Here is an 11,730-nt window from a genome sequence, read left to right as displayed (position 1 = left end):
TTTGTCCTATTTGGCCAGTCTTACTACCGTAATTAATAAGAAGTATAAATTAGGTTCATATAGAGCCTTTTAATAAACTCAAGGTTGCTTTACGCACAAAACTCAAATGCCTCAGTGAACAGGTGGCATTTCAGCCGAGACTGGGACTATGGACCTCAGAGGGGGCCTGCAGAGCATCTCAAGGAGGACACACAGCATGTGGTGATGCTCCTGTGTTCTTCAGGCAGTCACTGACTTTCTTACAAAACAGTTCTTATATTTAAAAAAAAAAAAAAAAAAAAAGTTAATTTGTCCAGATAGTTTGGAGTCTCTGAAAATGTGGGGAAAAACTGCTCTCCAGTCAGCAGAGTTTCAAATATAAAAACTGTCTTTGTCAGAAAAGTTCTTCAGTTCCCTGGTTTTTTAATTATTTTATTTCCGTACCTCTTTTAAATATCTATGTCAATGTTAATTAAGTTTATTATATTATTTTATATTTATTACAATATTCATGTATTGTTTTTTTAATGTCCGTCCTTAGTTTTAATGTTGTCATGTTTCATAATATCTGTCTTGTGTTTTATTACCTGATTTGAGCAGACTGTACTGTAGGAAGGAGTATCAGGGCCACATTAAGAAAAGAAAAGTCAAGTGTTTTGAGAATAAAGTTGAAATGTGGAGATGATCATTGTTGTTTCAAGACAAACTGCCATGTTTGCCATCTGTCCACGACCAGCTGTTTCCTTGTTACTTTATTTGTGCTGAATAAAGTTTGTTTGTTTGTTTTTTAAAGCAGCACGCTGCTGCTCTGACGTCATTTCCGTGCGCCCGGCCTCCCTGACAGTGAAGAAGGAGAAATGGCTGCAAGGTTACTGCTCCGCTCCGCCGTTAGAGCCGCGGCAGCCTGCCGCTCCGCCCGGACCCCCGCTCTGAGCCGCGGCATGGCGGCAGGAGGTGAGCCACGAGCCGGCACAGAACACCCGGAACCAACCGGAACAGGCGGCTTAGAGAGGGTCTAATCCGCGGGGAGGTCGGAGGACGCCGAGCGCTTCCTGTCCTGGTGACGGCTCCTCTCGGATCAGACTTCATGTTAATATCCTGCGATTTATTAAAAACCGTGTGTTGGCTGATTGTTTGACTTGTAGATTTAAAAAGTCTTAATATATCAGAATTTAGTAATCACGACGGTCAATACGGTGAGATTTAAAACCTAAAATATATTTTATATCTGAAACAATTAACGTGTCATATTTTAACCTTCTCCATGAAGGTCCTTGAACGTCTCGTCGGTATGAAGATTAAACACATGAGAGAGTAACGGAAGTTGTCATTGGTCTGGTTTGCCGATCGAAGTGATCAGTAAGATTGTAATGGTATCGATAAACATAGCATTTTAACTTGCAGAGTTTCCCATAAACCTGAATAATTTGTATGTAGTCTGGAACAGCTAAAGGCAGTGATCAATACATTTTTAAGTTGCTGTGTGTGACCATGACTGACGATGATCAATGAAGTGAATCAGAGTGACGTGAATGAAAACATCAGATCAAACATTTCAGTTTTACACTGAGATGTTTTCATGTCTGTGAGAGAAACCCGTGCTGCTTTAGGTTTCACAAACTCAGCAACTCACTGAGGTCATAAGAACCTGTAATAACGTGTACTGTAGTCATGTGACCCACAGGGAGTCCACACATTAGCCAGTTCTGATGAACAGTGTTTGCTTTGAAGCTCTTAATCACACTGTGCTGTTCACAGGGATTCCCACTGATGAGGAGCAGGCCACCGGGCTGGAAAAGGTCATCATGAAGGCCATGAAACAGGGCGAGGTAAGACCGACACACAGGAATTCTGACATCATGTGCTCCAGAAACATGAAAAACATAGTGTTTTTAAAAAAAAAAACAGCAGTAGAAAAAGAAGAGCGTGATGTGGATTCATCTTAACACTATTTCACACAGACCAGAAATTAAATCAAGATTAAAATCATTAAACATCAAATCTGAGGAGAAACGAGAAGACTCAAGCTGTCGGTGTGTCGACATATTTCAGCAAAACTATAAAACATTTTTATTTTGAGTAGTTACTGATTTTGTTACTCATAATATTTATTTTTAGTATTTTTGGGCTTGTTTAAGTTTGTATTAATATTTGTTAATGTATTCTCGATTATTTGTTTATTTTCATATAGCAGTTATTTGATTAACATTAGTTTTCTATGTTTTGCCTTTTTATTAATGATTAATAATTATTTTGTGGTATATTCGCTGCTCGGCTCATTTTCAAATATTAATATAAATTATTCTGTCTGCAGCTCAGCCTCAGCTGATCTGAGGTCAGCCTCTGAGTCGTGTGAATCGTTCTTGATGAACAATGAATTTTGAAATGAAACTGATGTTGAATACTGTCACGCCCTGACTCACCTGACTCCTCCCCCTCCTGTAGGACCCCTTCAACATGATGAAGCCAAAGCACTATGCAGGCTCCAAGGCTGACCCCCACCTGGTTCCCTCCATCACGAACAAAAGGATTGTGGGATGCGTGTGTGAGTTGTTGTTTCCTGTTTGTAAGCGTGTGTGAGCAGCGGCCACGGCTTTCTCAGGCGAGGGTTAAACTTTGCCCCAGGCTCAAAGATGGGCGGGGCATAATCCTCACTGGGGAAACCTGAGCGTGCGTGTGACGTACAGGTGGCACCGCTCTCACCCAGTTTCCTGTGTGCAGGTGAGGAGGACAACACGGCCGTGGTCTGGTTCTGGCTCCACGAGGGTGAGGCCCAGCGCTGTCCATCTTGCGGCTCCCACTACAAACTGGTTCCCCACGAACTCCCCCATTGACTCACCACCACCTCCTCCTGCGGAGCAAGCGGCACTGTCCGCTTCTCGCTGTCTCCTACTTGACATACCTGCTGACCTCATCAGTCGTTGCTTACACGTTACATGTACTCGGGATCAAACACGTTCGGGGAACAAAGAGTTTCTTCAGACATTTCCATTCAGTCAGTTTACACACACAATTGTACTGCACACGTTACACTCCTCCCACCTCCCAGGAGCAGCAATAAACGTAACTTCCTGTTTGTGTGCGTCTCTGAGTCTTCTTCCTGTTTTTCATAGTTAACCATGATTAATGTGTTTTACATCGAACTTCTAGACTTGTTCTTGTAGTTTGAGTGAACTGTTCCTTTAACAATAAAGATCTGTTTATCCTGAATCAGCTGACTCAGTCTTTTTATTAGTGATGGGCAGATGAAGCCCCATGAAGCACTGAAGCTTTTCATCCAATTGGTTCACCCCAACACGAAGCTTCATGAAGCTTCATTTGCTCTAGCAGGACACCTACTGGACGTAAAAATAATAGCTGGCATGAATTTGAAGAGAGTGGCATTTTGCACACAGCCTGTAAATGTCAACAACAAAAGGAGTGTGTAAAACGTGTATATTGTAGTGATGGCAGTATACTGTGTATATTTATAGTGGCAGTATGGGAAATGATTATTTGGAAATGCTTGAAATGGAAATGATCATTTACTGTGAGGTGTGGTTGGGGTGTGGACAGTAGTTGTGCTTTTGTAACGTTGAGGTATGGACAGCTACACACTGAGGCTTTGAGCCTCAGTCCTGCCTGTTCCCATTTTATTCTGTAAAAACTAAATTTTCACTGCTTTTACGACCTTTTTAGTGGGGAGAACATAGCTAGGATTTAATGATTTAACAAATCTTTTAAATCCTTTGTCCTCCACAATGCTAAATGGCTGTGAGTCCTCAATCACCATGCTAACCAGGTCTTCATCTATTTGAGATTGTTCTCCTGAGGAAAGACAATAAAGATAAAGCACAAATATAAATATCACACACGTAACTTATAACAGTTGTATAATATTGTTATATCATTTAGTAACATTACTGCATGCTGTATTATGATGGCATTTGATGGCTCACCTGGTCTTGCTCCACAATCGGTGTTCCCCTTATTCTCATGCAAAGCTCTGTAGTGCCTAAGCATGGATGAGGTGTTGTTGTTATATCCCAGCTCCCTGGCACATAGCAAACACTTCACCTTGTACAAAAGTCAAGACAGCTCAACATAAATTGTATTGCACCATCAGTATCATGAAAATACATCTTCTGTAGAAATTTACATACCTTGTTGGGAGGAATAAGATCAAAATGTTCCCACACAGGGGAGGACATCCTCCTCTTCTTAGCTGGCTCCATTCTCTCCTGACTTTCTCTCCTCACTCTCATAAACCTCCAAACTGTCTCCAAACTCTCACTAACCGCAACTCTCCATCAAACACCCACATTTTGAATGAAGTCTGAGGGGTTTATATCGCTGTCATAGCTCGCGGCAAAGTTCGAACCACTTCATGGACCAGTCACGTGGTACAGCCGGGCAGCGAGGCTTCGGACGTCATCATTTTCAGCTCCTCCCATAAATGAAGCAAGCCTCGATACGCGCTTCGCGGAAACGCCCCCTCCATTACTCGACACACGCTCCGAAGCCTCGATACAGAACGTCACATCACTAATTTTTATTACCATATTTATTTATTTATTTATTTTGCGCCTGTCCCGTTTGGCTCTTTTGCCATCAGAATTGTTGTCTAAAGGCAAAGAAAGATGCCCAACGGATTTACTTTACCAAAATGACCATCCCAGCCTTGCCATAATGGTCCATTTGATTCACCTTTTATTGTTTATTTTATTTTCACTTGCTGAATACGGGACAGACTTGAATGGAAGAAAGAAGGGGAGAAAGAAAGAGGGAAAGAGAAACAGCTGAGAAGAGGGACGGGGGAGAAGGGCAAAAGACAAAAACCAACAGAACGGGCAGAGAAAAAAAATGCATCACCTGGGTCACCTGCTGAGAAAGAAAAAAGAAAGCAAGCAGAAGAGAACAAGAGTAATAGAATAAACAACATCACAATGATATATGGGAATATGACAGTAAATACTAAATATTAAACATTATTTTGCAGCACATAAGGTAGGAGCTTTGAGGTAGGAGCCAAAAAGGGTGTAGTTTGTGGGTGTGATCACCCGTGTGTACACCTGTGAGCATGGACGCGCTTGTTTTTAAAAGGTTCCTTCATGTAATGATCTGCTAGAGGGTGTGGGGGGGCCACAGCCCCGTCCTCCAGGGCATGAAGCAGGTATGGAGGAGATCAAAACTCCAGACATCCAGAGGCCCCCAGAACACAAGAGACCAAGGAAGACCAACAGAGGGGCAGCCGCGCCACTGTCCCAGAAAGAGCTGAGGAGAGTCCCAGATGAGGGCTCACTCAGCAGCCGCGGAGCAGAAGCCAGGGGGAGTTGCAGTGACGCGCCCGTGAGCTCCGCCGGCAGCCAGCCGCGCCTGAGTGGCCGAGCCCCAGGCCGAGAGGCCGGGGGCACCCCACCTCCGAAGTGGCCCGAGCGAGCCCCAGGCTCCAGGCCCTGATAAGCGGCCGCCAAGGAGTGAGCCGGTGTGTACCCGGAGGCCCATCCCAGGACACAAAGAACCACCAACGCACCGATGTCTGAGGGACTCCGCCACTGGCAGGGGAAGTGGTGGTAGGGGGAGATAGGCCTCCAAACCTTGGAGGGCCTGAGGTGTCCCCAGAGAGGTGGCGTCTGACACCCAACCTGACATATAGACACAGAAATACAGGCACACACAGATACAAACATCCATTCCCACCCTCATGCTCTCATATGCACTTATGCACACTCAACCAACGTGGAGACACTCCCCAAGCGTACTCTACAAACCGGGTCTAGGTACCCTTGCCCCTGGAGGGGGGAACTGCACCCAGACCCAGGTGGTGTTACCCTTTTCCCTGCGCTGTGGAGAGGCAGACCGCCCCGACTCCGCAGCAGCAGGGAGGCCCCACACCCCAGACCGCAGTCGGACGGCCAACTCCTCCTCCTAGCCCCCCCGCTCCAGCAGGCCGCAGAGAACGGGGGTGAGAGAAGACTCCAAACCTCCCTCCACCCGCTCATTGTAGTGTTGATGCATGTGTGTTCTAAGGTGCATTTAAAACCCAGGAGGGCATGGAGCTACCTGCCAGAGAGCAGCAGGTAAGCACATAGTCCCTCCTGCTAGCCCTCAATGTCTACGTGTTACCATATTTATGATGTCACGGATACAGTAGCAGCAGCTGTTTGTAATCGACATGCTGTCATAATAATGACCAGAACGGCAGCGTGTGGCAGTGATGACGCTGAGATGACGGGACTGCAGTGTACGTCCGGTACGTCCCACTGAGCCTGAAAAACAAGGTCACACTATATAATGCAGCACATGACTGAAGGCCTAATTCCTCTGATTAAATAAGAAACTTATTTTATATTAAGTAACTGTGTAATCATATTTACCTACAAATACTTAATACTAGAATAAGGAGGTGAGCAGTCAGGTTACACAGGAAATTCATCATTACACTAAGTATATTTAAGCAGTGCATAGTTTCAGCATGTTTACAGAAACACAGCTTTTAGATATTACTTCATAAGTAAGCTGTGTTTTTCAGGGTGTGGGCCATATCAGTGGATTAACCTGGCCCAACTTCCAGGTGCTTTACTTTGCTGTACATGCCTTTTGAAAGGTAACAGTGATGGTGATTGTGGAAGATTCAGTCAGACTTGCCTCCATCATTATAACCTCACATACGCCCTGCACTTACATAATTATTTCTTTTCTTCCTGTAAAAATGTGGCCATGTTATTCCTGCGAGTCTATCTTTAATGATGTGACATCATCACACTGTAATTTCAAAACACACTGAAATTCTGTGTGTCCCCCCACCCATGTGCTTCATACAACAATAATTAAAAGATTAAAACACGGAAATATTAAAAACTGAAGCTCCACCTGTGTGGATGATGTCACTGATGGTGGATGTTCAGAGCTACTGATGCAAACATGTCTGGCGGTGGTGGAGGTGTAGTCTGGATCAGCAGTCTTGAGGGGCAATTCCAGGGAGGCTGGCATGCCAGCTGCAGCTTCTTCACGCCTTTCCTGTGCTGTGTGATATGGAGACAGTTGGAAAGCTGTACTGATCAACAGTTAAAGCGGTTAACAAGCACACTTGTTGCGAGTGGTGACTGAGGTTCACACTGGTTCTCTAAAATGCAGCTGACTGACAGGTCAGAAAACTGATCAGTGATGTTCATGAGCTCTTCATCAGGCCTGCCTGAACACACTGATGACCTTTGACCTTTTAGTGTGAGGGGTTTAACGTTTAAACACAGACCTTATAGTACCACATTGCCCCATTAGAGCACTTCACTCTCAGACTGCAGCCTTACTTGTTGTTCCTAGAGTATTTAAAAGTAGAATGGGAGGCAGAGCCTTCAGTTTTCAGGCCCCTCTTCTGTGGAACCAGCTTCCAGTTTGGATTCAGGAGACAGACACTATCTCTACTTTTAAGATTAGACTTCAAACTTTACTTTTTCATAAAGCATATAGTTAGGGCTGGACCAGGTGACCCTGAATCCTCCCTTAGTTATGCTGCAATAGGTGTAGGCTGCTGGGTGATTCCCATAATGCACTGGGAGTGTTTGTTCTTCACTCACTGTTGTTTAGACACCTCTCTGCATTTAATCATTAGTTATTATTAATCTCTGGCTCCCTTCCAGAGCATGTCTTTGTCCTGTCTTCCTCCCCTCACTACCAACCAGTCGCAGCTGCACTTGGTTCTGCTGGAGGTTTATTCCTGTTAATAGGGACTTCCCACTGTCGCTGTTCAAGTGCTTGCTCATAGGGGGTCATATGATTGTTGGGTTTTCTGTGTATTATTGTACAGTCTTTACCTTACAGTATAAAGCACCTTGAGGTGACTGTTGTTGTGGTTTTGTGATATATAAATAAAAGTGAATTAAATATTTCTGTTTAGCCTGAATTCTTTTACATTTTTTCAGCAAATAAAAGGAACAGAGGCAGGAGGGAGAGAGGAGAAAACAACAGGTGTGTGTATGATTTATTTCATCCCATCACATATCACAGGTTAAACATGTAAAAATGAAGAGCATGATGCTGGACATGCAGTGAGCATCATAGAGAATTCATAACAGTCATCTTATTTCCATAGTGGAAACTCTGAAGAGCTCAGCTGGAGAAGAGGTGAAGAACATGGATGTATGAATATTTACAAAGTTCTTTGAATATTATCCTGTCTTATCAGTTTTCAGTGAACAGAAAAGCTTTTTGACATTTATTCTCTGATATTTGGTTTTAGATGTGTCCTTGATCCATCACAGCTGATTTAAATGGATAAATTACCTTCTCAACGGCTGTGTCCCAATTCAGGGTCTGCACGCTTGAAGTACGCGCACTACGCGTACTACGTACTATAAGTACGAGAAGTGCGGAAGTGAGAGGCTTGTGAAATGGGACAGTATACGCTTCGTCGCGCTGTTCAGGTTGCCTAGCAACCATGATACTAACCGCGAGACACGTTACATACAGCTTTGTTTGACAGAAATGAAGGAGAAAAATGTTTTATTGGTCATTCATGACATCACTTTGATTAGTTGAGTATCTGAGGCTGAGACCACGGGACTGTAAAACATGATTGTTGGGCTTCATTTCTGTGCTGAACAGTCATTTAAGATTAGTTAGTAAATAACAATTAGTTAACGTTGTTCATGAGACTAAAATCATCTCACTTTGATAATGTAAATATAATATGGCCAATATCATAGTATTGTCAGATTATTATGATATATATATATATATATATATATATATATATATATATATATATATATATATACATATATATATATATATATATATATATATATATATATATATATATATATATATATATATATATATATATATATATATCCAGCTGCACAAGTCACCATCAAGTCACCATCAAGTGCGGGATCTACCAAGGAGATGCTCTGTCCCCACTGCTGTTCTGCATAGGCCTGAACCCTGGAATGTCGTTTGGACTGGAGAAGTGTAGTCGGATGGTAACAAAGAGAGGGAAGGTAGTCAGAACTGAGGGGATTGAACTACCAGAAGGCAACATTGCAGACATAGAGGACAGTTACAAGTACCTGGGGATCCCGCAGGCGAATGGGAACAATGAAGAGGCCACTAGAAAAGCTGCAACCACCAAGTACCTGCAGAGGGTCAGGCAAGTCCTGAGGAGTCAGCTGAATGGTAAGAACAAGATCCGGGCCATCAACACGTACACCCTGCCCGTGATCAGATACCCTGCTCAAGGTTCAAGGTTCAAGGTTCTTTATTTGTCACATGCATAGTCATACAAGTATGACACACAGTGAAATGTAGCCTGACACGCTCCTCGACATGTGCAAAAATTGGGGGGGGTGTAGAGGAAGAACATTATAGATATATATATATACATACATACAGTATATACACTGGGTGAATGTGCAGTAGTAGCAGCAAGCAGGTGAATTCTGTACATTAATATGAATAGACATCTGACTATTTTACAGGATAGACAATATAAACATATTTAAAATTAAAGGAATTGAAATGTACATTGTGTCTTGGTTTAGAGTGTATATATATATATATATATATATATATATATATATATATATATATATATATATATATATATATACACGGATGATCTGATATCCTCGTGTTGGTGTTGTTCCCAGACCATCATGAAAATGTTGTTCCAGGATCAACATTGCAAGTGACCAATCACATTGTTGTGACGTTATTCTTTTGCGCGCCAAGCCATTCGTGCATTTATGAAATTCCAATGTTGCAAGGACAATATCAATTCTGCTTACTGTTTATTAAAGGGTTACGGTTAGGGTTAGGGTCAGGGTCCGTTGATCGGTGGACAGAGGCGGTTTCACGCAGCTTTAGAACAGTTTATGCCGCTTTTTCCCAAAGTTGCAAAAGTATGACGTCACAACATTCTGATTGGTCACTTGCAATGTTGATCCTGGAACAACATTTAGTGTGATGATCTGGGAACAACATCAACACAAGGATATCAGATCAACCATATATACACACACATATACATATATCACTGACTTTCAGCTTGTTGTGTTTGTGGATATATGACTGACTTTAATTATTAAACCTTCGCACATAAATAAGTGACGTCATATTCAGTACGTTTCACAGTTCACTCTTCGGCCGCACCATCTTATTAGGGAAATTCCACATACATAAATGTAAATTTCAAAACTCAATTTGAGGGAAATCGACGGCGCATTTGGAGTATGCATTTGAAGTACACTTCGAATTGGGACAGCCGTCGTCGCGTGGCGGTGACTTGAAATCAGTACTTCAAGCGTGCAGACCCTGAATTGGGACACAGCTAACATGTCTTGAAGTTCTCCAGAGGCCTGGTAAAGAACTAATCATGTGATTCAGGTGCGTTGACCCAGGGTGAGATCTAAAACCTGCAGGGACACCTGTTGGATCTTAACAAGGTTTCAAGTAGAACTTCAACATGCAACAAGAAGAAATGGGAGTGAGACAAAACATTTTTTTCAGCATACAGTTTATTGAAATAAATTGAAACAGGCTGTTTTACAGCTGATCAAATTTTTAAGACCACACCTCCAAAGAAACCTGTAAACCCCCCAAAATACAATTCAACGTTCCAAACATCAACTCAGTAATGAGTAGCTCCACCATTATTGTTGATCACTTCAAAAATTTGTTGCGGCATGCTTGATACAAAAGTTTTTATGAGGTGGTGAAGACGGTCGCACGAGGGGTACCTACTATCTGGAACTGTTGTCCATTTTTGTAAACTTCCCTTCCCTATCCATCCACAAAAGTTCTCAATTGGATTTAGAACATGCAGGATGGTCCAAAAGAGTGATATTATTCACCTGGCAGAAGTCCCTTGTCCTGCAGGCATTGTAGACTGTAGTGTTGTCCTGTTGAAAAATCCAGTCGTCACCACACAGATGACGACTGGATCCCTCAGACCCTCAGTCATGAGGGATGCTCTCTGCAACACTTGGACATAGCCAGCGGCCATTTGACGGCCCTGCACCTCCCTGCTCCATTGTTCCACTGAAGGTAAAAGCACCCCAGATCATCATGGCTCCCCTTCCTCTGTGGCACATAGAAAACGTCTCAGGTGGGATCTACTTGTTAAATATTTTTCATCAAAGAATAAAACTTTCTTCCACACTTATATTGTCCAATGTTTGGTCCTCTCTTGGAGAAGAGGTCTTGAAGACGATTTTTGTTTTTCAAGCTCTTCGGTCTTAGCTTGCTGTCTGGTGGTTATGGGGCTGCAGTTGGCACCAGTAACGGCCTTAATTTGAGTCGAGGATCACCCAGTTTCTTGACTGACAGCCAACTGGAGCTCAGTGCTGGTGAAATTATTTTGGTCTTCCACTTGACTTTTTTGTTCAGTAACACTCAGGATCATTTAAGAAATTCCAAATGACTGTCTTACTGTGTATCACCTCAGCAGCGATGGCGTGCTGCGAGAGACCCTGCTTATGCAGTTCAACAACCCGACCTGAAAAAAGCACATAGAGCACACTGTGGGAATTTACAACTGTGCGTAAATCCCCCCTAATATTGGTATGATCTGAGCTCAGACGGGGCGGGGCAGCTGCTGCCTGCGAGTGCGCTGTTGGAGAAGCGCAGCCAGGCAGACAGAGGAGAACTGAAGTTCGAGCAGGTACCAAAGCAAGTCATTCGTACTGTAGAAATAATGTAAATATGACGGTGTATCACGAAAGATTGATGTCAAACTGATCACTTGACCCATATTACGTTACTTGCTCTTTG

General features: G+C 43.0%; 1 protein-coding gene across 1 annotated transcript; it reads left to right on the top strand.

Moving 5' to 3' along the window:
* Positions 1–787: 787 nt before the first annotated feature.
* LOC113026331 (cytochrome c oxidase subunit 5B, mitochondrial-like) lies at positions 788–2,871 on the top strand. Its single transcript, XM_026174990.1, has 4 exons — positions 788–933; positions 1,738–1,808; positions 2,425–2,524; positions 2,701–2,871. Exons 1-4 carry the CDS (start codon positions 837–839, stop codon positions 2,811–2,813), a joined length of 381 nt encoding a protein of 126 aa, XP_026030775.1. The 5' UTR covers positions 788–836; the 3' UTR covers positions 2,814–2,871.
* The last annotated feature ends 8,859 nt before the right edge of the window (positions 2,872–11,730 follow it).

This window comes from Astatotilapia calliptera, chromosome 7 (assembly GCF_900246225.1).
Source record: "Astatotilapia calliptera chromosome 7, fAstCal1.2, whole genome shotgun sequence".
In the NCBI taxonomy this organism is placed as follows: Eukaryota; Metazoa; Chordata; class Actinopteri; order Cichliformes; family Cichlidae; genus Astatotilapia; species Astatotilapia calliptera.
Note: the sequence above shows the minus strand (reverse complement) of the source record. Positions and strands in the feature narration are given on the sequence as shown.

Coding starts and splice junctions, on each gene's coding strand:
- LOC113026331 (XM_026174990.1), top strand. CDS start 837: ATGGCTGCAAGGTTACTGCTCCGCTCCGCCGTTAGAGCCGCGGCAGCC. Junction 934..1,737: donor CCGCGGCATGGCGGCAGGAG/GTGAGCCACGAG, acceptor TGCTGTTCACAG/GGATTCCCACTGATGAGGAG. Junction 1,809..2,424: donor AGGCCATGAAACAGGGCGAG/GTAAGACCGACA, acceptor CCCCTCCTGTAG/GACCCCTTCAACATGATGAA.